Source organism: Natator depressus, chromosome 1 (assembly GCF_965152275.1).
Source record: "Natator depressus isolate rNatDep1 chromosome 1, rNatDep2.hap1, whole genome shotgun sequence".
Classification (NCBI taxonomy): Eukaryota; Metazoa; Chordata; order Testudines; family Cheloniidae; genus Natator; species Natator depressus.
In genome coordinates this window covers 301,215,877-301,241,140 of record NC_134234.1, presented here as the reverse complement: position 1 = coordinate 301,241,140, position 25,264 = coordinate 301,215,877, and the positions used below count along the sequence as shown (strand labels likewise).

Below are 25,264 nucleotides of genomic sequence, written 5' to 3'. Positions count from 1 at the left end.
GGAGCTAAATGCATGAGCCTCTGCTACAATAAGCTAAAAGCCATTTGGCCCTTAGCTGACACAGTAGAGTAGACACATTAATCTTTCTCTCTAAGTGGGCTGGGTGCCACTCGATGGGATAGAACACCACACCCAGGAGATATGTGGGTTACATGAGCACTAGCATGCTCCTCTCTGAACTCTCACATAGCTCTCCCCCTACATCTCCTCTTCCACAACCAAAAGGAAAACAAAATTCTCGGTTTATAAATACAAGTTGTTGGTTTGTAAATTGAGATTTGCACCATTCTGTATCTTTTGTAGACCATTTTTCAGTGTGTACAGAATTTAACTTCTTTTGTTTCTAGATTGTAAAGCCAAAGTTATGGAAATAGCTCTATGAGCATTCCATCTGCCTGCAAAAACTTTTAGGGCTTGATCCAGCAAGGCAGAGAGCCTCTGCTGTGATGACTGCCTTCAAATCTTGTTGCAGTCAATGAGATTTAAGACTGCTCTGTACCTTTCTGGATTAGGCCCTAGAGGTCTGAATCATTTCACCAACCTGCCTTAAAAATCAACAAAAGTGAAATTGTTCTGATACAGAGAGAATGAAATGTTTCCTTGAAAGTACCTGAATAGACAGGCTTTACCTCCCATCCTAGAGGCAGGATGGACTAGGATTGCACTAAGTGACTGCTGGATCTGAAACAGGTTAGCATTGAGTGCATAACTGCTGTTTCCCCAGATTCCAACAAACTTGAAGGACATTGTATTTGGCCTTCACATGCCCCATCGAGCACATCACCGGCCACCGACAGTACCAGGAGGAGTGAGCCGGTACAACATTGTGCACCCACTGTGGGAAAGAGACTGAGAGTCTTTCCCCATTGGACCGTATGAACTGGAACCATAAACCCACTGAACACTAAATCCCACAAAATGAGGGTAGACCCATCCCCACCATTGTATCCACTCACTATACTCCGCACCTGAACATAGCCGTTGTGTGGATAACTTACCCCCATACCTCAATGTCTGTACTCTGACCGGTTAAACTTTTACCCCCAATCGAGGAGATTGCAGATTATTATGTAATCCTTACTCCACCAGCTCCTAAATCGAATTTCACACCCCTTGATAATCTGTACCTTATCCCCTGACAACCAGAAACTTCTATGCTTGAACTCTGTACCGTTTCTTATTTCAACATTATCTTAATAAAATTCCTCTGCTAATGAGGGCTCAACTCCAGGGTTTCTCTGACCCAGATGGGCCCAGGCAACAATGTCCATTGACCCAGATTTGCTGAAATGATCAAAATTGGAATTAAAAATCTGACCAGAGATCTAGTCACAGTGAGTTTTTGCTCGTTTATTGCCTGCTTTTATCATTTCACTACTGGCGGGGAAAAAATAACCAGGAGCTATGGTTTTGCAAACATTTGGCTTAGGAAAAGTGAGCTGTGTGCATCTGGATCAGGAAAAAGCTGTTCCACAGGAAAGTAGTTGAGAGAAATCACGGTCAATATCCTTAACAGTGTAATCTGAGTTCCACCTGATTTTTGCCTTTTTTTTTTTTTTGGCCATTCCTTTATAAGGCATTTCTAGGAATCATTGCTGGCCAGTAAAATCTCCCTTCCTGGGTTAAATATGGTAATGTTCGTTCCATGTCTCACCCCACCAACAAGCATTTGCAGCCAGCGGGACTGCGACAGAAGGACAGTTCGCACAATTATAGCTGCATTTTGTTCAGCTTGCACTATTGGCGTGAAAGCTACAGTAGCTAGTTGGTTACCGGTTAGAGATGCCCAGAAAACACGTCTCAGAGGAGCAGGCTGTGCGGACGCGGCTCAATCCCCCGTTTCCCCTGAGCTCCCGCAACAGCTTCCATGGGTCTGGAACACGTAGCGCAGGTTCAGTCACTTAGCGGGTGTGTGTCCCCCCGGCCCCCCCATTCTGCGGTCCCACGGGTTTCCAGCTTCCCAGCTAGTCACCATTAATGTATTGACTCACAGGAGGCTATTTAAGCCGATGCAGCAGAGTGCCCCCCCCCTTTTAAATAGTTTGCCGGGACAGCAGGTGGTGGAGGGAAGCAATGGACTGTCACAAATGTTGTCAACTCCGTCCCTGGCACCTCTGCAAACACCGTGCCGCCGGTACTTGGAGCTGCTGTCGGGAAAAAAAAAATCCCCCCATAATAACAAAACGGCTCCAGCTTCTCTGCCCCCCCCACCCCCCCAGATCAGCCCCGGATCTCCCGCGTCTCCTGGCTTTTAATCCTTACCTTGACCACGTCGTCGTTGAGCCCGTTGGGGTCCCGGTTGACCAGGTCGATCTCCTTGGTGTGCACGTCGTGCATCGCCTTCTCGTTCAGCTCCTCGGCCATGCTCTTGTTGTGGGGTTTGTAGATGTTCCCGTGCTCCCGGACGGGCGCGGTGTACAGGAGCCCCTGGGCACGGGACGGGAGCGGGGCAGAGATGAGGCACTGCCCGGGGCTGGGCGCTGGCGGGGAGCGTCACCGGCTCATCCAGCGGCTGGGCTGCGGCGCGCGCGGAGCCGGGGACCCTTCAGCGCCGAGCCTGCCCCCCGGCTGGCTTTTTAACCGGATAAAAGCAGCCCACACCACACCCCTCGCGCGCGCCGTCCCGGGCAGCGCACCGACTCCCGCCGCCAGGGGTCCCCGGCGCCCAGCCCGCCCCGCCGCGCCCTCGCCCCCGAGGAGAATGTGCCCAGCCCCGCTGAATCCGCGCCCGCTCCGTGCCCCAGCCACCGCCGCCCAGTCCCGGTCTGCACCCCGCTGCCCCCCCCGCATCCCGGCAGCGCCAGATCTCCGAGCTGGGCCATGTCCAGGCCCCGGGGCTTGTCTCAGTCTCCCACCCCCCTCCCCGGGGATCTCAGGTCTGTCCCCCTGTCTCAGGCCGATCTCCAGCCTCCTCATTTCAGCCATCCTTCTCCAGCCTCGGGCTGTAGCCTGCCCGGCCCCCGATCTCTGCGCCGGGTCCCTCACTTGGCTCCCATCTCCAGCCCAGCCAGCTGCGGCTCCGAGTCCCTGATCTCACCCCTCAGCCCCCACATGCCGTCAGCCCAGAGCCCCTGGCACGGGGCGCCCTGGGCCCTTGTCAGATGCTCCTCCCCGGGGCTGCCAAGGAGAGTCGCTGCCGGGGCAGAGCATACCCCCTTCCCGACAGGGCTGCAGCGGGCCGAACAGCCTGCTCAGGTGGGGCTGGTGGTGCCTTTTGCTCGTTGTGCAACATGCCACCAGTGCTGGCTGGCAAACACCCTGCAGCTTCATGAACAGCCCGCGAAATGAACTGTCAGCGCTTCACCTGACCCTGCCGCTTTGCGGAGCGACGCGGTTCCCTACAGAGATGTTTACAAATCCAAGCTAAAGAGCCGGACGAAGGGAAAGCGGCCGGCTCTGGATGGGGAGAGGAACTTTCCCAAAGGTGCCAAATAATAGATCGAATTTCCTTGGAGAGCCAGCAACATGGACAAACAACCCCCCTTATCTCTAAGCATCCCTCCCCATCTCCTTTCCCGGAAGGGGTCACGGTCAAGAGCAAGATCAGTAAAGTGCCAAGAATGCCCAGAGAAGCCAAGCCAGCGATAGCTGAAGCAGGTACTTGGAGCCAGGAAGAAGCAGGAACGAGAAGTACCTGACCTGAAACTGACTTTTGAAAGGCTCCCAAGGCAAATCCTACCTCTGAGTCTACGTATTGGCTACCAGACATGCTGTCCTGGGCTTGATGGAGAGTCGGACTGCGGTTGCACTGCGCTATAATTTAGACGCGCTGAGAAGGAAGATCCTGTATTGTAAAAAGCAAGCGAGGGGGAGGTAGCTATAAGTGAGACAGCTGGCCGCCGGCCAGAGGTTGTTCTGCTCGCTTTTGGCTGGGATGACAGCAATGGTGGGTCTAGGCACATCCCCAAAGCTCTGGGAGCAGCAGGGGGTGGAAAGGGGAAACAATAATCCTGCAACTGGACTTTCCCAACCTTGTTCTGCCTGTGCAGATTTTGAAACCTGGGGGGGGAGGTTGCCTTGCCAACCACTCCACACAGCGATCCAAGGGAGGCTGCTGCTTGCTCCGAAAAGGAAAATCGATGTATTCACTTTGCAGCACGTCGGCATGTTGCGAGGGCGGTGGTGCTGGAAAGGCACCAAATTTTAGCCCTCAGATGACAAGCTCTTCGGAGCTGTCTCTGTGTTCTCTGGTCGCAGTCAGAAGCCTCCAGTTTCCTTCATAAATCCTCTTGCAGAGCACCAGATAGCGTGTACTAAAGCGGTGGCATTGATGTTTCAGAGCGGAAAGCATTGAGAGTAGTTGTATTTCGCATCCAAACCAAAGTGAGGAGTTTGTATTTTTCTTTGACAATAGTTTACCTGTAAGAACAACTGTGGCAAATGGGGGTCCTTTTGGGGAGGGAGGGAGATTGCAAGAGGGAGATTGTTCCAGTGATTCATTTCACAGCTATGCAAATATTTAACAAGTCCGCGCTTTTACCGTATTTTTTTTTTCTGGGAGGAGAATGATCCATGCCAACATGTTGTAGCATGTTTGCCATGCATATTATCTTCCGGGATTTTTAAAGACGAGGTATTGAGGTAAACGCTGCAATGTTTTCAGCATGGGGTTTCTTTATCATCTAAACCCCACGGTAACTCAGAGGGATTCGGTTTTATTAATAATAAATAAGAACAATGCTTAGCACTCTGTGGGTCTGAAGCGCCTTTGCTTACGGTTACAAAGGCACTGCACTGCTAGGAACTAATTCGTTGTTTTGCTATCTAAGATTTTGCCGTGTTGGAAAGATCAGTTATTTCCTGGAGGCCGTTGTTAAACGTTTGCAGAGATAATCTGACCTTTTCAAAACATGTCCGTTAGCAGAGTATTGCACCAAGAAAACTAGATGTAAACTTTGGTCTAATGCAGTAAAATAGCCCATAAAGTTCATCACCTAAAAATGAAAAGAGAGTTCAAACATATTATCGTGATGGTCGTAAGTGGGAGAGGGGTCATCAGTTAAAATGGTAAATTATACCTCCTTTCACCCCCCTTTTTTTCAAGTGCTCAGAACTTTATCAAACAAATTCCCTTCAGGGCGAATATTTTCCATGCTTCACATTGGCTCTCATTTCAAATAGGATCTTGTTAATTGTTTTTTGTTTTTTTTTGTAAAATTGGTTGGGCTAGAAACTTGACCTAAACTTTTTTTTTAAAACCAATCTGCATTTGAAGAACATGTCATTGTTTTAAAAGTTAGGAATGTTTAAATTAGTTAGTTTCACACATGTGCATCAGAAGATTTAGAAGCATTATGCAGCATTGTTGCATGCCTTAAGGATGACGAAATTAAAAATACATTTGTTAACTCCAAAGTCTACATGGATCCAGAGTTCTTACATTCTGCAGAAGAACCTGTTTCTAGGAAGCTTCTAAGAAGTCAGGTAGGACTGCAGCACCACTGCAGTACAAAGAATTTTCAAAGTTGGCAGAGTTTATACACATTGCAAGATGAATTCCAGATCAAGGAACTTGGGCCTGGTCTACACTACGAGTTTAGGTCGAATTTAGCAGCGTTATTAACCCTGCACCCATCCACATGACAGAGCCCTTTTTTTCGACTTAAAGGGCTCTTAAAATCGATTTCTTTACTCCACCTCCGACGAGGGGATTAGTGCTGAAATCGGCCTTGCCGGGTCGAATTTGGGGTACTGTGGATGCAATTTGATGGTATTGGCCTCCGGGAGCTATCCCAGAGTGCTCAGTTGTGACCGTTCTGGACAGTGCTCTCAATTCAGATGCACTGGCCAGGGAGACAGGAAAAGGCCTGCGAACTTTTGAATCTCATTTCCTGTTTGGCCAGCGTGGCAAGCTCACCTGCACAGGTCACCATGCAGAGCTCATCATCACAGGAGACCATGCAGTCCCAGAATTGGCGAAGAGCTCCAGCATGGACCAAACGGGAGGTACGGGATCTCATCGCTGTATGGGGAGATGAATCCGTGCTGGCAGAACTCTGTTCGAAAAGATGAAATGCCAAAATATTTGAAAAAATCTCCAGTGGCATGAAGGACAGAGGCTATAACAGGGACATGCAGCAGTGCCGCGTGAAAATTAAGGAGCTCAGGCAAGCCTACCAAAAAACCAGAGAGGCAAACGGCTGCTCCGGTTCACAGCCCCAGACATGCCACTTCTATGATGAGCTGCATGCCATTCTAGGGGGTGCAGCCACCACTACCCCAACCCTGTGCTTTAACTCCGTCCAAGGAGTGGGAGACAACATGGAAGTGGGTTTTGAGGGCGAGGAAGATGATGATGATGAGGAGGTTGTAGATAGCTCACAGCAAGGAAGTGGAGAAACTGGTTTCCCCAACAGCCAGGATCTGTTTATCACCCTGGACCTGGAGCCAGTACCCCCCTGAACCCACCCAAGGCAGGCTCCTGGACCCTGAAGGCAGAGAAGGGACCTCTGGTGAGAGTACCTTTTTAAATATTATGCATGGTTTAAAAGCAAGCGTGTTTAATGATTAATTTGCCCTGGCATTCGCAGCCAGTACAGCTACTGGAAAAGTCTGTTAACGTGTCTGGGGATTGAGTGGAAATCCTCCAGGGACATCTCCATAAAGCTCTTCTGGATGTACTCCCAAAGCCTTTGCAAAAGTTTTCTGGGGAGGGGAGCCTTATTTCATCCTCCATGGTAGGACACTTTACCACACCAGGCCAGTAGCACGTAGTCAGGAATCATTGCAGAACAAAGCATTGCAGCGTATGGTCCCGGTGTTTGCTGGCATTCAGACAATATCCGTTCTTTATCTCTCTGTGTTACCCTCAGGAGAGTGGTATCATTTATGGTCACCTGGTTGAAATAGGGTGGTTTTAGTAAGGGGACATTCAGCGGTGCCCGTTCCTGCTGGGCTGTTTGCCTGTGGCTGAACAGAAATCTTCCCCACTGTTAGCCACGTGGTGGGGGGAGGGGTGAAGCCATCATCCCAGAGAATTGGATGTGTGGGTGGGGGGAGGAGGGGGGTTATTTGGGTTTTTGCTGCACGTGAACCCGGAAACCGCAGCCCCTCCTTTTAAATTGTCAACCCATTTTTAATGGCCAACCCAACAGCTACTTCGTATGGGAAATGAGGGTGCTGCTGTTTGAAACCATTCCCACATGTTATGAAGGTTAAAGACGCCAAAAGACTGTGGCTTACCATGGCTGCCTACAAGCTGAATTCTGCTGCCCGGCCCTGTGTGCGTGTTCTCTCACACCAAACCGGCATACCCTCAATAAGAGGCAAAATGCAACCTTGTAATGAAAGCACATGTGCTATGTAATGTTAACAGCAAGGTTTACCGTGAAAGAGTCTACCCATTGTTCTATAAAATGTGTCTTTTTAACTACCACTCTCCATTTTTTCCCTCTCCACTAGCTGCACGTTTCTCCTTCCCAGAGGCTAGCAAAGATTAGAAGGCGAAAAAAACACACTCGTGATGAAATGTTCTCTGACCTCATGCTGTCCTCCCACACTGACAGAGCACAGCAAAATACGTGGAGGCAGACAATCTCAGAGAGCAGGAAAACACAATATGACCACGAGGAGAGGTGGCGGGCTGAAGATGGTAGGTGGCGTCAGCTTGCTGAAAGAAGGCAGGAGTCAATGCTCAGGCTGCTGGAGGATCAAACTCATATGCTCCAGCATATGGCTGAGCTGCAGGAAAGGAAGCAGGAGCACAGAGCACCCCTACAGCCCCTGTGTAACCAACCACCCTTCTCCCCAAGTTCCATAGCCTCCTCACCCAGACGCCCAAGAACGCGGTGGAGGGGCCTCTCTCCGGCCACTCAGCCACTCCACCCCAGAGGATTGCCCAAAGCAACAGAAGGCTGGCATTCAATAAGTTTTAAAGTGCTGTGTGTCCTTGTCCTTCCCTCCTCCACCACCCTACCTGGTGCTCCCCTTCTCCACCACCCCTCCCGGGCTACCTTGGCAGTTATCCCCCTATTTGTGTGATAAATAAATAAAGAATGCATGAATGCGAAGCAACAATGACTTTATTGCATCTGCAAGCAGTGATTGAAGAGGGGAGGGGAGGGCGCTTAGCTTACAGGAAAGTAGAGTGAAACCGGGAGGAGGGGGGTTTCCATCAAGGAGAAACAAACAGAACTTTCACATCATAGCCTGGCCATTCCTGAAACTGGTTTTCAAAGCTTCTCTGATGCGCACCACACCCTCCTGTACTTTTCTAACCGCCCTGGTGTCTGGCTGCATGTAATCAGTGGCCAGGTGATTTGCCTCAACTTCCCACCCCACCATAAACGTCTCGCCCTTACTCTCACAGATATTGTGGAGTGCACAGCAAGCAGTAATAACAGTGGGAATATTGATTTCGCTGAGGTCTAACCGAGTCAGTAAACTGCACCAGGACGCTTTTAAACACCCAAATGCACATTCTACCACCACTCTACATTTGCTCAGCCTGTAGTTGAACAGCTCCTGACTACTGTCCAGGGTGCCTGTGTATGGCTTCATGAGCCATGGCATTAAGGGGTAGGTTGGGTCCCCAAAGATAACTATAGGCATTTCAACATCCCCAACGGTTATTTTCTGGTCTGGAAAGTAAGTCCCTTGCTGCAGCTGTTGAAACAAACCAGAATTCCTGAAGATGTGAGCGTCATGTACCTTTCCCAGCCATCCTATGTTGATGTTGGTGAAACGTCCCTTGTGATCCACCAGTGCTTGCAGCACCATTGAAAAGTACCCCTTGCGGTTTATGTACTCGCCAGCTTGGTGCTCCGGTGCCAAGATAGGGATATGGTTTCCGTCTATGGCCCCACACAGTTAGGGAATCCCATTGCAGCAAAGCTATCCACTATGACCTGCACATTTCCCAGAGTCACTACCCTTGATATCAGCAGATCTTTGATTACATTGGCTACTTGCATCACAGCAGCCCCCACAGTAGATTTGCCCACTCCAAATTGATTCCCGACTGACTGGTAGCTGTCTGGCTTTGCAAGCTTCCACAGGGCTATCGCCACTCGCTTCTCAACTGTGAGGGCTGCTCTCATCTTGGTATTCTGGTGCTTCAGGGCAGGGGAAAGCAAGTCATGAAGTTCCATGAAAGTGCCCTTACGCATGCGAAAGTTTCGCAGCCACTGGGAATCGTCCCAGACCTGCAAGACTATGCGGTCCCACCAGTCTGTGCTTGTTTCCTGGGCCCAGAATCGGCTTTCCACGCCATGAACCTGCCCAACTGACACCATGATGTGCACATTGCAGGGGCCCGTACTTTGTGAGAAGTCTATGTCCATGTCCTCATCACTCTCGTCACCGCACTACAGTTGCCTCTTCCTCACCTGGTTTCACTTTTCTTGCAAGTTATGGTTCTGCATATCCTGCTGGATAACACGCACGGTGTTTATAGTGCTCATAATTGCAGCGGTGACCTGAGTGGGCTCCATGTTCCCAGTGCTATGGCGTCTGCAGTGAAAAAAGGCGTGAAACGATTGTCTGCTATTGCTCTGATGGAGGGAGGGGAGACTGACAACATGGCTTACAGGGTTGGCTTACAGGGAATTAAAGTCAACAAAGGGGGTGGTTTTGCATCAAGGAGAAACAGAATGGCCCCCTCAAGGATAGAACTCAAAACCCTGGGTTTAGCAGGCCGTTGATTTCATGGAGGGAGGGAGGGAGGAGAAAATGAATAAAAAACAAATCTGGTCTATTTCTTGTTTTGATCCACTTCATCTATCTTTATACATCTTGCTGGCAGCAGACGGTGCAGTACGACTGCTGGCCATTGTCATCTCCTGGGTGCTCGGCAGAAGACGGTGCAGTATGGCTGGTGGCCATCGTTGTCTCCTGGCTGCTTGCCATTGTCGTCTCCTGGCTGCTCATTAGAAGACAGTGCAGTAGGACTGCCGGCAGGACTGAATCGCCATGGGACGAAACTTAAAAGGGAAATGACCTGGCTGAGTCACGCCCATGTTTGCCCAGGCGCCCCTGACCAACCTCACCGAGGTCGGCTAAAAGAGCACCCTGGAATACGGCGACGATGGCTACCAGTCATACTGCATTGTCTGCTGCCAAAAGGCAATGAGCTGCTGCTGTGTAGCAATGCAGTACCGTGTCTGCCAGCACCCAGGAGACGTACGGTGATGGTGAGCTGAGTGGGCTCCATGCTTGCCGTGGTATGGTGACTGCACGGGTAACCCAGGAAAAAAGGCGTGAAATGATTGTCTGCTGTTGCTTTCATGGAGGGAGGGAGGGAGGGAAGGGGGTGCCTGATATGTACCCAGAACCACCCGCAACAACGTTTTTGCCCCATCAGGCATTGTGATTTCTATCCAGAATTCAAATGGGCGGTGGAGACTGCACGAACTGTGGGATAGCTACCCACAGTGCAATGCTCCGGAAGTTGATGGTTGCCTCGGTACCGTGGATGCACTCCGCTGACTAAATGCACTTAGAGCATTTGTGTGGGGACACACACAATTGACTGTATAAAAACGCTTTCTACAAAATTGACTTCTATAAATTCGACCTAATTTTGTAATGTAGACATTTCATAGGGTTGAAATGAACTATGGTATCTGGTGAGAATACAAGTTACTGCTTAAAGTTAAATGCCAAGAGAGAATAAATCACAAAGCGAAAATTACACTGATGCTATCAACTTCTGAGTATGAGGCATATCTGTAGGGATGGGTAGGGTCAAAGGAATGTGTCCATTTCCAATAAGACCATTACCTTCATAAGAATCAATAAATCAAACAAACCAGCCAACACAAATGTAGATCCAAAGATGGAACATGACTGAGCAAAAGAACAACCAGCATGGTTTATATTGTTCATCAGATGGAACAATATATGTATAACCATTATGGAACTTTTCAAAAGATTGAAAGTTAAGTGTAGAATTGAACAAAATACTTTCTGAGCACTGTCAGTACTTCTCATTTTTAGAAGGTGAAGGTTTTTTGGCACTTGTGTTATATGCTTCTAGATTAATACCCAGCATGATTTCCTACTCCACCAAATAGGTATCAGAGCTGTAAAATACTCTCCACGCAGCAATGTCTGAGACAGAGATATAACAGTTAACTACAAGTGTATAACTGCCCACTAGGAGAACTGATTCTGATCTCATTTACACCTATTTTACGCCTGTGTAATTAGAATGACATCATCTGTACTATTCCTAATATATTCTGGTGTACTTGTAATTTTAAAAAAGAGCGTTCATGTGACTTTACAGCAACAGTTTATCCCTGCAAGTGGGGGAAGATCACACCCAGTACAAATAATGGCGTTATCATTTTTTGGCTTCTACCAGAGATAAGTGTGTGGTCCAATGTGCCAGAACTGCAGCAGTGTCCTGAACTTTTCAGCTATCTCTGAAAAAAACCGTGTATGCCTAAGTATACTCCTTAGGTGGGTGGGAAAGGGGTTTTCATTTAGTCATAAATGAACATTCCTGTTAGGATTTCTTTCAAACTCAGTTTTATTAAAGAACACATTGGGTGAGAGGGAAGATAGAAATGTAACCACCTCTTTCTACATGCAACAGTAAAATATTTGTTTTACAATAAATCAGATGCAAAGGACTGTGTTAAACAACTCATGTGAGGAGGCTGGTTAAAGCCCTCTGTATATTAAAGGACAAATATAGACTAAGACAAATCTAAGGTTAGTTATGCTTTTTAAATAAGAATAGCTTCCGCATGTAAAACATGGTTTTGAAATGATTTCCCTAGCAGAGCTAAAACTGACAGTTCATAAATATGAATCTATCTAAAGTACTTATTTGTAATTTCAATAATCTTTAATGTCTTTATCCTCACAACAGACTTGTGAGCAAGGGAAGTACTATTATCTCCATTCTACAGATGGGAAGCGAGGCACAGAAAACCTAAGTGGAAGCCCTCAGCGGATATAAATGGCCACAAATCAGTTGAAGTCAACGGGGCAGAGGATCCATCCCTTTAAGCTACATCTACACTATGAGCAAGGGGCACAACACCCCTGCTCGCATACACATACTTGTGCTAGCTCTCAATGAGCGAGACAAATATAAACAGGAGTACAGCCACAGCAGCACAGGCATGTGTGAGTACAAACCCACCTGAACCCCATGGATACTGTTAAGCTGTACCCCAGCAGCCACTAGCCATGCGAGCACAGCTACCCTGCTGTTTATACTTGTGCTAGCTGAGGAAACCTGCCTTGAGTGCAGGGGACTGGACTAGATGACTTCTTGCGGTCCCTTCCAACACTTCGATGATTCTCCGAGATGTGCATCCATAGCCTTTTACTTCTGCTGCCTGGCTTCGTATCTGTCAAATAGAGCTATAACAATTGACAGCCGAGGATCTGGTATGACATGCTGAAAACAGGAAGCCTGTGAAGGCTTAAATCCAGGTCTTCTTAGGTCTAGGCTACTTCTCTAATCACTGGACAACCCTTCCTCTTAGGTATATAGCTATAAATTTGTAACAACTCCACTGAAGTCAATGACATCTCTCTAAATTTATACTTGTGTATCTGAGAGCAGATTTTGGCCTACTATGTGCACGGCCTAATGGAAGAATAACTGGCCTGGGGTAGATTCACATCAGTAACCAGGTATTGAGTGGTCTCTGTATCTTTTCACCAGTTTACAGGGTTGGCTACATGGATGGTGTCACCAGGAAGGCTTTGACTTTCTCAGCCGTGGGATGCTGTTCTGAAGATTGCTGAGCAGAGACGGGGTCCACCTATCAAGGAAGGGGAAAGTATTTCTGGATGCAGACTGGCTAACCTAGTGAGGTGGGGATTTAAACCAGGTTCGATGGGGGCAGGAGAGACAGAAGCCCACAGGTAAGTCCAAAACATGGAGATCTGGGCAAAGGGTCGTAATCTGGGGAGAACATGGGCAATCATAGCAGGGACAAAGGAGAGACACATGTGGGAATATAGAGGGGGATGATCTTAGATGTCTGAATACTAATACAAGAAGTATGGGGAATAAACAGGAAGAACTAGAAATAGTAGTGAATAATCACAATTACTACATAATTGGCATCACAGAGACTGGGTGGGATAATTCACATGACTGGAATATTGGTATAGAAGGATACAGCTTGTTCAGGAAGGACAGGCAGGGAAAAAAGGGAAGAAGTGTTGCCTTGTATATCCACGATGTGTACACTTGCACTGAGGTGGAGATAGAAATGGGAGGCAGAACTGTTGAAAGTCTCTGGGTAAGGGCAAAAGGGGTAAAAAGGGTGATGTCATGTTAGGAGTCTACTATAGACCGCCTAACCAGGAAGACGAAGTGAAGGAGGCTTTTTTTAAACAATGAACAAAATCATCCAAAGCACAGGATTTGGTGGTGCTGGGGGACTTCAACTACCCAGCTGTCTATTGGAAAAATAATACATCTGGGCACAGATTATCCAGCAAGTTCTTGGAATGCACTGGAGACAACTTTTTATTGCAGAAGGTGGAGAAATCAACTAGGGGAGAAGCTCTTTTAGATTTAATTCTGACAAACAGGGAGAAACTGGTTGAGAATTTGAAGGTGGAAGGCAGCTGGGGTGAAAATGATCATGAAATGATAAAAGTTCATGATTCTAAGGAACGATGGGGGGGAAAGAGCAGAATAAAAGAGAGTGGATTTAAAGAAAGCAGACGTTAGTGAACTCAGGGAAATGGGAGGTAAGATCCATGGGAAGCAAGTCTAAGGGAAAAAAGAATTCAGGAGAGTTGGCAGTTTTTTTTTTAAAAGAGCAAACTATTCCAATGCATAGGAAAGATAGGAAGTATGGTACGAAACCACCTTGGCTTAAGCAGATCTTCAATGACCTGAAACCCAAAAAAGTGTCCTACAAAAAAGTGGAAACTCGGTCAAATTACAAAGGAAGAATATAAAAAAACCCCCCAATGTTGAGGCAAAATTAGAAAGGCCAAGGCAAAGAAAAAAAAAAAAGAGATTAAACTAGCTAGGGACATAAATGGTAACAAGAAAACATTTTACAAATAAGTGAGAAGCAAGAGGAAGACCAAAGGCAGGGTAGGCCCGTTACTCAAGGAAGGAAAGACAGTAACAGAAAAATGCAGAAATGGCCAAAGTGGCATTCATTGTTTCAGTTTTCACTAAAAAAGTTAGCAGTAATTGGACGTCTAACATAACAAACATCAATGTAAATGGGGTAGGCTCTGAGGCTAAAATAGGAAACGAACAACTTAGACAAGTTGGATGTCTTTAAGTCTGCAGGGCCTGATATACATCCTAGACTACGTAAGGAAATGGCTGAAGAGATTCCGAGTCATTCGCAATCATCACTGAGAACATGTGGAGGATGGGAGAGATCCCAGAGGACTGCAAAAAGGGAAAATATAGTACCTATCTACACAAAGGAAAACAAGGACAATGCAGGGAATTATAGATTGTCAGTTTAACTTGCATATCTGGAAAGATAATTGAGCAAATAATCAAAAAATAAATGTATAAGCATCTAGAAGAAAATAAGGTGATAAGTAAAAGTCAACACAGATTTATCAAGAACAAATCATGCCAAACCGACCTAAAATCCTTCTTTGACAGGATAAGAAGCCTTATGAATGGGGGGAAGCAGTAGATGAGATATATCTCAACTTGAGTAAAATTTTTGATACGGTCTCATATGACCTTATCATAAACAAACTAGAGAAATATAGCCTGGGTGAACCTACTATAAGGTGCGTGCACAACTGGTTGGAAAAGCATACTCAGAGCGCAGTTACCAATAGTTTGCAATCAATTTGGAAGGGCATATCAAGTGAGGTCCCACGGTGATCAGTCCTGGGCCTGATTTTATTCAGGACAGGATTAGAACTTGATCTTGACAAACTGGAAAAAATGTATGAAATAAGTAGGATGAAATTCAATGATAACTGCACAGCACGACACTTAGGAAGAGATAATCAATTGCACAAATACAAAATGGGAAATGACTGCCTAGGAGGCGTATTGCAGAAAAGGATTTGGGGTTTATAATGGATCACAGACTAAATATGAGTCAACAGTGTAATATTGTTGCAAACAAAGCAAAGATCATTTTGGGATCTACTAGTTGGAATGTTGTAAGCAAGGCATGAGAAGTAATTCTTCCATTCTACTCGGCACCAATAAACCCTCAGCTGAAGTATTGTGTCCAGTTCTGGGAGCCACACTTTCGGAAAGACGTGGACAAATTGGAGAAAGTCTAGAGGAGAGCAACAAAAATGATTAAAGCTCTAGAAAACATGACCTATGAAGAAAGATTGAAAAAAGCGTGTTTGTTTAGTCTCGAGAAGACAAGACTGTGAGGAGACACGATAACAGTTTTCAGGTATGTAAAAGGTTGCTATAAAGAAGGTGACAAATTGTTCTCATTAACCACTGAGGACAGGACAAGAAGTAATGGGCTTAAATTGCAGCATGGGAGATTTATGTTAGACATTAGGAAAAACTTCCTAACTGTAAGGGTAGTTAAGCACTTGAACAAATTAATTAGGGAGGCTCTGCAATCTCTGTCATTGGAGATTTTTAAGAACAGGTTAGACAAACACCTGTCAGGGATAGTCTAGATAATACTTAGTCCTGCCTCACTGCTGGGAACTGAGCTACATGACCTATTGAGGTCCCTTCCAGTTCTACACAATGTTCCCTCTAATTTTTCCCATCCATGTGTGGAATGAATTTCGCTATGTGCGCCGATATGGAGGTGATGTGTGGCAGGGGTGGGAATGAGGGGTTTGGAGTGTGGGAGGGGGTTCAGGGCTAGGGCAGAGTGTTGGGGTGCAGGAGGTGAGGGGTCTGGCTGGGGGTGCGAGCTCTGGGGTAGGGCCAGGGATGAGGGTTTCAGAGTGCAGGAGGGGGCTCAGGGCTGGGGCAGAGGATTGGGGTGTGTGTGTGGGGGGGTGAGCTCTGGCTGGGGGGTGCAGGCTGCCCTGGGGCTGCGGCGGGGAGAGAGAGGACTCCCCCAAGCCCTCTTTCCGTGCAGCAGCACCTAGGCTGGGGGAGAATGTCTCTCCATGCCGCAGCAGCACCTGGGCTGGGAGAGAGGCACCTTTCCCCACCACAGCAGCTCCAGGGCTGGGGCCGGGGCGCCTCTCCCTGCCACTGTGGTTCCAGGGCTGGGGGAAAGGCACCTCTCCCCCCACAGCCCCTGGGCTGGGGGAGGCGTCTCTCTCCACCACAGCCCCGGAGCTTGGAGGGAGAGTCGTCTCCCCTTGCTGCGCTGTAGCCCTGGGGCTGGGGGAGTTAGGTGCATGGCCCTTGGTGGCCTCCTGCGCGGCCGCACAGGTGTGTGCCTTAGAGGGAACTTAGGTCCTACATTTCTATGATTCTTTCCTCCTTTTTCATAATACTTCTCTTTGGGTTTTTTTTTTTGGTCATGTAAAATATTAACAGGTTTCTTAAGGATGGAAGCAATGCTTTTATAAGCGGCGGTATACCTGCTTCAGAGGAAGTTATTGGTCCTAAAATATAAAAGAAACAAGACAGCTTATAACTATATATACTTTCCTTAATGAGATGTTCTTCATTACAAACTTGCTTTTGTCTTGTGTTATAGTTACAGTAATGGTGAAAAAATCAATTAGTGATGAATAAAGTACAGACTGGCCAAAATCTAAGTAAGAACAACCCAGATCAGTCTTCTAGATTCTCTTTGGTAGTTTAGAGCCCTGCTGACTTCAGCAAGCTATTTTTAAAAATGCACATATCCATTAGCATGTGACCAAGAGAAAATCAGTTGTCACTAGGCCTCAATCATAAAGTTTGGATCCAGAGCTGAACCTCCTCAAAGCTTAGTGCTATTCATTGATGGGGTACTCGTTCACCACATTTCAGAGATAAGGGCGACAGCTGGTCACCAATTTTCTGTCAAAACCTTTTTGATGCAAAATAGCTTTTTCTACAAAATGAACTTTTTTTGGGGGAAAACATGCATGTCAAAAATGTGAAGGTAGTCACTGAAAAAACAAAAGGTGAAATATTTTGGTTTTTGATGGTCAAAAAGCCAAAACTTTCTGTTTGACAAAAATCTGAAAATTTTTGAAAAACATATTTTCATTGAAATTGTTAATTGGGAGAGGGTGGGAATTTCTGACTAGCGCAATAGGGACCAGCTCTGTGTATTAAGATCCAGATTTGAATGTGAAAGTGTGCAGTTCTAGAACTTTGGTTTGAGCCCATCTCCAATTGCTACCTATGGAAAAAAAGTGCGTTTTTGAAGTACAAAGACTACATAATGTGTACTAGTTCATTTACTACTGGGTGGTGAATGAGAATGTTTTGCAGCTCATTAGAAAATAAAGCTCTGTTTCATATGCTATGAAATTTGTGTCCTAATTTTTTTCCCCAAAAATCATTTGGCATGTAGCTAAAGTACCTCAATGGGAATCTGTTTTAGAGAATATTAACATGATTTTAGATGAAAGTTTTCTGTCTTACTTACTAAGTTTGAACTTACGAGTGGTTCTAAATCTTACATAGGGAGACAAATTCGCTACTATTGTAAATGGGTGAAACATCACCAAGATCAGTGGAGCTGTGTCCATTTACACCATCTTTTTCCTACCATATGTTACTGTAAAGTTGCATAAGTATCCTACATTCATTTAAAAAAAAAAGTTTTTTTAAAATGATTTACATATTTGTCATCTATCTACCCAAGACAAGAAAAGATGATTTAGTAAACTGGGCTACCAAAAATTGAATAATGCATAACATCGGTTCAGAATATTGCACCACATTATAAACATTTTACAGTTGTAACTTGTTCATCTGTATTTATATAAATCAGTAGCATGTACCGCATCAAAAGATCAATATAATTTTCATGTACCTTTGTATACACGCCATTCTGGTTTATAAAGCTGTATTAAGTGCAGGAGGGAAAATTATCCTTTACAGTTAGACTTTAAAAGTAATAAATAAAGCATTTACCAGAGTCAATTAAATGTGTGGAGAGAACTGGACAAGTATATTAAATATGTCTACTTGCTTGAAATAAGAGAGAATGCTTTCCACTTAATCAAAGTGCCAGAATAGTGTATATTATTTTAAATATCACAATATTTAAAATAATTGCCTATCTCTGTGTATTATTTGCTGATAATACACAGAGATAGGCAAGGCTGCATTCATTACAGCCTGTTTTTAATTAAAAAAATGAACAATTCTCATAAACGTATTTCAAACTTTTTTGCATAATCTTGTATGAAAACATTTGTGTGCACTGCTCTTACATTCAATTATGAAAAAAAATATATACTTGGTATACTTGAATTGCACAGCAGCATTTCCAAAGATCTGTGTAATCTAGTCAGTAAAATCTCACCAATCTCATTTAATTTTCTGCAGTGTCAAACTTCTTCAGCATAATAATTCCGCAAGTATACAAATGCTGTAGAAATAATGCTTCAAGGAAAACTGATAAACATTTACATAAATACAAAATATACAGCAAAGTTAAAATCTCATTAAATAAAATATATAGATTAGCTGATTGTCTCAAACCATTAGCTAACATCTTATTTTAAAGGGTAAACTTTGGGGAACTTTTCTCCATTGATATATGGAAGATTTACAAAGCAGTAATGGGAGCTGAGTGAATATTACCAATGCACATCAGTAGAAAAGAATTCCCCTCCCCATACTGTTGCATGCACAACTCCTGCTGACAATGAGAATTGAGCATACATGGATAATGCTGAATAGTGGGCCAGACCCATCTCTGAAACTCTAGAAGTGAGTTTGACCCAGTGTGTCACATCACTGCTAATTTCACTAGTATTCAGAGTAAAAACACCAGCCACCAGCAATTTTCTATGATACTATTGTGGTGGTCACATATACCTCCACAAGAATTTTTCTTCATTCTGGTAATCAGTGTACCATTAAAATAAAGTGTTGCCAAAATACCCCACATTGTTTAAAATAGTTAGATATGAAAATAGTCTAGTTTATCTTAAATTTATCCCCTGAAAGTAAATGATTTTTTTTTTAAATAATGTGTCCCCACTTTAAACCAGCTATTTTAATCCTAATAGTTTTGGAATGAATGATAAGTGCATCTACGTTACATTAGCAAAGAGGTATACCACCATCTAAGACTACAGCAGAATTGTATCCCTGATGTTTACTCTTGGTCCAGGCGTATATTGACTGTAGCAAAGCATCGACCTAGGCTCTGAAATAATGGTGCAATAAGAACATCCGTCACACTCTTCCATACAGTCTCCACTGAAGGCAAGACCATGAGGCAGGTCTTTACAAAAGGCATCACAATCCTAGAAAGGAGAAGATTTGAGGATTACTACTACTATAGAACAATGGATTTGCCAGTCAATCCTTGGTTACGTTTATTAACGACAACGGAATCTTATTTAACCAAAAAGGTTTCAGAGACATTTAAAACCTTCAGAAAAATGGAGTTTGGCTATGTTGTGAAGCAACATATGGTGTACACTCTGCAAAAGGGATGATTATCCAGGCATTTCAGTAAGCTAGAAGTCATTTAAAAGGGTGTTCAGTGTAGATAAAAAACAAACATAGAAATGATTTATGTAACGTTGACCTGTGATTTTAAAGTGGTTTTCTAAAAGGCTGTGCCATAGAGCAATACTAAATGTTTGTCTGCTTGGGTTCTCAGCCATTATCAAATCAAGTCCAACAATGCAAACAGTATACTAATATGTCTATGTTGCACTCTCAGCTAACCCAGATGGATTTGAACAAGAATAGTTCTTCTAAAACCTTCCCTTTCTTTGTCTCTGCTGAAACAGCAAGTAACGTACATACCATATAGAACTGTGAATAATATGCATGTAGTATAAGAGGGTATGCTACACTCAAAAGTGGGGCTATGGTTACGTACAGTTCAATTGTGTATACAATTTATTATGACTATAGCATGTAGTGTGCTGCATGTCATTTGCTAGATACACTGTGCCTCCTCTTCTGTTCACTAATTTTCCGTGAGTAGCTAATGATTTTCTCTACATTATTATCTGATGACATTATTTGCTGAATAGTCTAGTGCAATTTAAACCTCCACCCCAAACCCTATGGGGGAAGCTGCATCAGGAGTGGGGTAGGGCAGAAGGAAATCACCCCTAATGGACAGGTAGTGGCAAAGCTGCAATCCTTGGGAAGAACCACTGGCAAGGGCAGCAGTAATAGTAACAGAATCTGTCCTTCGGGGAGATTTCTTACAACTGCCCCCACAGGTATTCTGGAAGAATCCTCTTCTTGGCTGACCCCTCCTACTTTCTGGGGCACACAGGATTGCTCCAGGCTCTACAGTGGAGTAGGCTGCAGGTAGTTTGAGCCCCTCAAACTCCACTCAGAGCAGTGGATATGTCCACATTGCATCTGAGAGGAGGTCTCCCAGTCTGGGTCCACAGACTTGCGCTTGTGCTCTCAAAATTGCTGTGTAGATGGTGCGTCAATGTTATGGCTGGGGGAGGAGCTCGGGCTCCCAAGCCCCCTCCAGCCAAAGCTGCAACATCTACCCAGCTATTTTTACAGCGCTAGCATGAGCCCCACAAGTAAGAGTTTGTGGATGTTGGCTGCGAGGTTTGCTCCGAGATGCGGTGTAGACATGCCTCGTGGGAACACACAGCCATGGCTCCCAGCAGTAAATCAAACCCATCAGCTTAGAATATAATCAAGGTGATAGTGAAGACTCATAACAGAGGTGTTGATAAGACTCAGTAGGGAGTCACAAGAATACTCCCTGCTGCCCAATGGGGAATGTAATATGTGAACCAACAGACTAGAACCTCAACGATCCACTCCCTACGAACAGGTTGGTGGGGTGGGGAAGACAAAGAGAGCAACAACATCTCTTCCTTTTCGTTCCCTGCAGCCAAGAAGTGGGTAGATGGGGTGAGGGAGGACAGACAACTCTCACATTGAGACAACACAACGTCAGGACAGTTGTTCAGTGGCTCTGATTCCATTCATTCAGTGAGGATGTGGCTTTTCAGCACTCATGATTTTGTGGTTATCAGGGTTGAGTACCACAGCTATAAGCCATAAAAGAGAAATGTTAAAGGTGACAGATGTCCATTTCTTTGCATCTTGATCATTGACTGTACACCATAGCAAGTAATGGATGGAAATTCAGGCCATGAGGCTGTGAAACAGAATAATGCCAAGCACCTGCAGCTCCAAATGAGGTCAAGGCATGAAGCTTGCTGGATCTTGGAAATCTCTACATGGGCAGAGGGGAACTTTGCTGTGCAACCTGGGAGAGGAAATCCATGCATGCTACACTAGCATGGAGGTTCCCCAAAGGAGTTACAAGTCCTCAGCTTTTCTCAGGGTTAAGACCTTAATGAAAAACAAACATTTTTAGAAAAAAAGCATAGGGCCAAATTCTGCCATGAGTTACACTTCAAAGTGGTTGCACACATGTAACTTGGAAAATATTTCATCCCTGATCTACAGTAAGGGTCAGAATTCTGAGTTTATCACTTGGAACGCTGGTATTGAAACAGCACAACCTAACCATAAAGCAAACCACTTCAACAGAAAATTCCAGCACTAGTTTAAGGATATTTTTTAAAGTTTACTCAGGATATTCACAGGGAGCTTCTAACAGTTGGTGTGACAAGTTTTTCCACAATTTACAGTCTGTAGCATGAGAGAAATAAATCACTACAGGCAAAGGAATGCAGAGAAGTAACCTTGCTCCAAGGAGCTCAGGTCACTAAACTGTTGGCTGGCATTGGACCAGTTTCAGATTGTCTCATTCTTACCAGATAGTGTAACTATGGAGACTGGCTTAAGGCAGCCAGGATGCGGGGGGGGGGGGGTCCAGAATGGGTTTCATTTATTTTCCTATTAAAAAGTAAGTGTAAATCAAATCACAATGTTGGTATTTTTCTCATTTAATTTTCTTTCTCCTTCCCCACTCCCACTACATAACATATAATATGCTGCGTCTTTCTTTAAAGTTATCCCAGCTACTGAGAACTAAAATCTGCTCTCAGATCTGGGGTGCACAACTGCTGCTGAAATCCTGGGGAGTTCTAGGTGAGCGAGGAATGCCAGGTCAGGCCAGGCCTATGTGGATTTTTAGCATGCCAATATAGTTACAACAACAGTACTTCGCATGTTTATAGTACTTTCTATCTGAGGACTTCAAAGTGTTTTGCAAACAGCATGGAATTTAGCCTCATAACAGACCCCTCGGTATAATAGGCTCAGTTTCATAGATAAAGAAACTGAGGCATAGAGGCTCTGATAGCCCCTCCTGCAGCCAGTTACATGGGAGGGAGAACTCACAACCTGTTAGTGGAGTTTTCCTGGAATTCCCCTCCTCCCGCCCAAAAAACAAGCAGCAGGTATGTTCCTAAGCCCAGTGGGATTCCAAAAGAAGCCAGTACTATCTGTTTGGAAACCCTATGCCTTCACTCCATGCCAGCTCTGGGGTCTCTTGCCCCATTACCAGATCCTAGAAGCACAGCTCTGTTCAAATCCATGGTCCCAGGGAATGTGGAATGGGCAGACAGTGCTGCACAGAAGTTAACAAGAAGATTCAAGCTTCACTAACTTTGCATTGAAGCTAGTGTGGGAAAACTGGATTTAGCTGGTCTTTGTCACCTACTAGAATTGCATCCTGACTAGGGTAGAGATGGAGCCAGAGGTAGCTAACTCTTTTACACCCCACTCAGGGCATCACAGGAGATCTGTACTTTTTTAGTGGGGGACATAATTAGGCCCAGAGACAGACTGAGGCCAAAATCCTCAAAATTGGGTGCCTATGGTTGGACACCTCTAACTCAGAAGTGCTGAGCCACTGCAGCTCCTGTTAAAGTCAATGGGGATTACTCACATGAGTCGGATTTGGCACTGTAACTGATTTTCAGAGACCTAATTCTGTAAAACTCATGTCTGCATTCCATTGCATGGAAATCTATACAAGAGGTGCTTCTGTGGCACAGAAGCCTAGAACAGTCTTAATGAATTGGGGCTTATTAAATTAGACTGCAACATCTTTAGATGTTTAAAGAGCTCGAAAGGTCTGACTGTTAAACTCCAGCTATCCATGCCTGAAAGCAAGTTCTGACAATGAAAATCTTGTCTAAAACTAGTACGTAAAGAAAATCTTGGTTTGTGGGCATGGTACTGGGCACGTGGTCATCCTACTCCTTTTACCTACCTTGGCAGCCAGATGGATTCCCAGCTTCCCCTTATGTAGCCCTTTCATCTCCAGCCCCCATTCATCTCCACAATCTAGCTGCCTCTCTGTTCTGAAGATTCTCCAAACCATTGCCAAAAATGTAACAAAGTACATCAGCTTCCTTGTGAGCTTCTAGAGCTACTGTGTCCTCCTGTGGAGCTTGGCATGTGGTCAGGATCAGTCTGAGCTCAGCAGGGGGTCCCTGTCCTGGAGGTGCCCAGGGTACATTGCATTGCACGTTGTTATGACCATGCCTCACGTTCAAAGGCAGAGGCAGCAGGTTTAGTGGCAATAGCAAATGTGGCATGGGAAAGGAGGAGTAGCTGGCTCAATTGAGTAAGACAGAGTAGGTAGGGGACTGGGTGTCAAACTGATGAGAAAAAGTTGCAATGGGAGGGAGGGAAACATGGCCCTCCTAGCCAGCTGGCACTATACATCTGCCAAGCCCTTATATTAAATACACACGATTAAGCAATCTGCATAGTCCAATAAACTAAATCATCATCATTATTATTTATATCACAGTAGCATCTAGAGGCCCTACCCAAGATCGGGGCCCCATTGTGCTAAGCACTGCACAAATCCAAAGTAAGAAAAAGTCCCTGTCCCAAGGAGCTTGCAAACTAAATAAACAAGACAGATCCAGGGTAGAAGAAATTTCACAGATGAGGAACCGAGGCACAGAAAGCTCATTGTCGTCCCTTTAAAAACACAGCAAATACTCAAATCGGCCTGAATTTACTAGCTGTAGAGGGGCCTATCGCTAGTTAGGATCTATGGCAACACTGTAAGAATTGTTCACTCTCCCTTGTGCACAGAGACTGAATTTATAGCAGCACTTCTTTACTGTATATGGATATTCATGTTTCAGGAGGAAGACAACTGAAGTGGAAGGCAATAAATTTACTCACCAGATATGCAGACAGCTAAGTACTGCAAAGACAATTCCTGCAACCAGAGCCAGTGGGATGGCAAGGAATAGAGTCAGGAGCTTGTACAGCACGTATTTGCTGAGCTCAAAGAGAGCGTGGCTGCAGATCCAAACTTTGTCAAAGGAGTGAGATGATGCAGGCTCTGCTATGACATCCTCAAACCCCAGCTAGAATGACAAAGAAAACACCCAAATCAGCTTCTGTCTCCAACGGCAATTGCAATGATACAACGCTGGGGACGAAGAGGGAACTACACTGGAGCTTTTGCTGCTGATGGGTTGCACTCGGATTTGTTAAATACCCCTGTCCCCAGACTTTACAGCGCAGAGTGACTTTTGGCTAGAGGCCCCTGCAGAACACCAGGGAAGCTCGGATGGTGACAATTCAGTTCAGCCTGACTGGCACAGGTGTCCGGGCAGGCCGCGGGATCGGGCAGAGACACCCCGCGATTTTTGTATTGCCCAGTTTCAAACAACAGCGCGTGTGTTAAAACATACGGTCAGGCGCCCAGAACGGCCCGGGCTCGCGGGGGGGCGGGGGGGCCAGGGAGGGAGATGCCCGAGGCCGGCCACGGGGGCTGCAGAGCGGCGGCTAAGGGGGAACGCAGCCCCCTGCTTTGCAAGGAGCCAGCGGCCAGGAGGCGAGCAGAGAGCGGAGCGCAGGAGGCCGCCAATGGGGCCCTAACCCCCCCTCACCTTCAGGTGGGTGTTCAGCCCGCGGGGGTCTCTGCACGGGCCGTTCTCCGCCCGCTTCTCCGGGCCGGCTGGCGCGGGGCCGCCGGAGCGCCCGAAGCTGTCCTCGGCCATGAAGATCTTCGTGTCTCCCGTCTCCTTCTCCAGCCCCATGGCGGCTCCGCTGATGCGCTGCCTCCGGGGCCCCGCCGGTGGCTGCCTCCGGCTGGGCTCCGCGCCGCCTGGGCTTGGGTAGCGCCCCGCCCCGGAGAGCGCAGCACCGCGCCGCGCCCGCCGGGGGCTGCCCTCTCGCTCCCGCGCACGCTCCGCCCCGCCAGCGAGCCCGGCCGAGCCCGGGGGAGAAGGAGGGGAACGGCAGGCGAGGCGAGAGGGCGGGGCTGGGTTCCCGCGCTATCTGCCCGGGCCCCAGCACGTGTTCGGTGCCGGGACAGGCTTCCGGGGCAGCAGGAGCGCCCTGCGCTTCGGT

General features: G+C 46.1%; 2 protein-coding genes across 5 annotated transcripts in view; both read right to left on the bottom strand.

Annotated features, from left to right (window-relative positions):
* Nucleotides 1-3,925, bottom strand: part of CAV1 (caveolin 1) — a 28,855-nt gene extending 24,930 nt beyond the window's left edge. The window contains exons 1-2 of one of the 4 annotated variants that reach the window (XM_074942291.1): nt 3,680-3,925; nt 2,263-2,427 (exon numbers count right to left, since the gene is read on the bottom strand). In XM_074942291.1, the coding sequence (XP_074798392.1) occupies nt 2,263-2,427; nt 3,680-3,709 (195 nt within the window). In that variant the 5' untranslated portion in view covers nt 3,710-3,925. Of the gene's footprint in view, nt 1-2,262; nt 2,428-2,985; nt 3,108-3,152; nt 3,295-3,679 lie in introns of those variants that run through there. The other 3 variants (XM_074942294.1, XM_074942293.1, XM_074942292.1) reach the window with 3 other exon arrangements.
* A 12,424-nt stretch (nt 3,926-16,349) lies between these two features.
* CAV2 (caveolin 2) lies at nt 16,350-25,039 on the bottom strand. Its single transcript, XM_074942290.1, has 3 exons — nt 24,802-25,039; nt 24,086-24,273; nt 16,350-19,272 (listed from the first exon to the last, which is right to left on the bottom strand). The coding sequence occupies exons 1-3, from the start codon at nt 24,949-24,951 to the stop codon at nt 19,122-19,124; spliced, it is 489 nt and encodes a 162-aa protein (XP_074798391.1). The 5' UTR covers nt 24,952-25,039; the 3' UTR covers nt 16,350-19,121.
* Nucleotides 25,040-25,264: the final 225 nt, after the last annotated feature.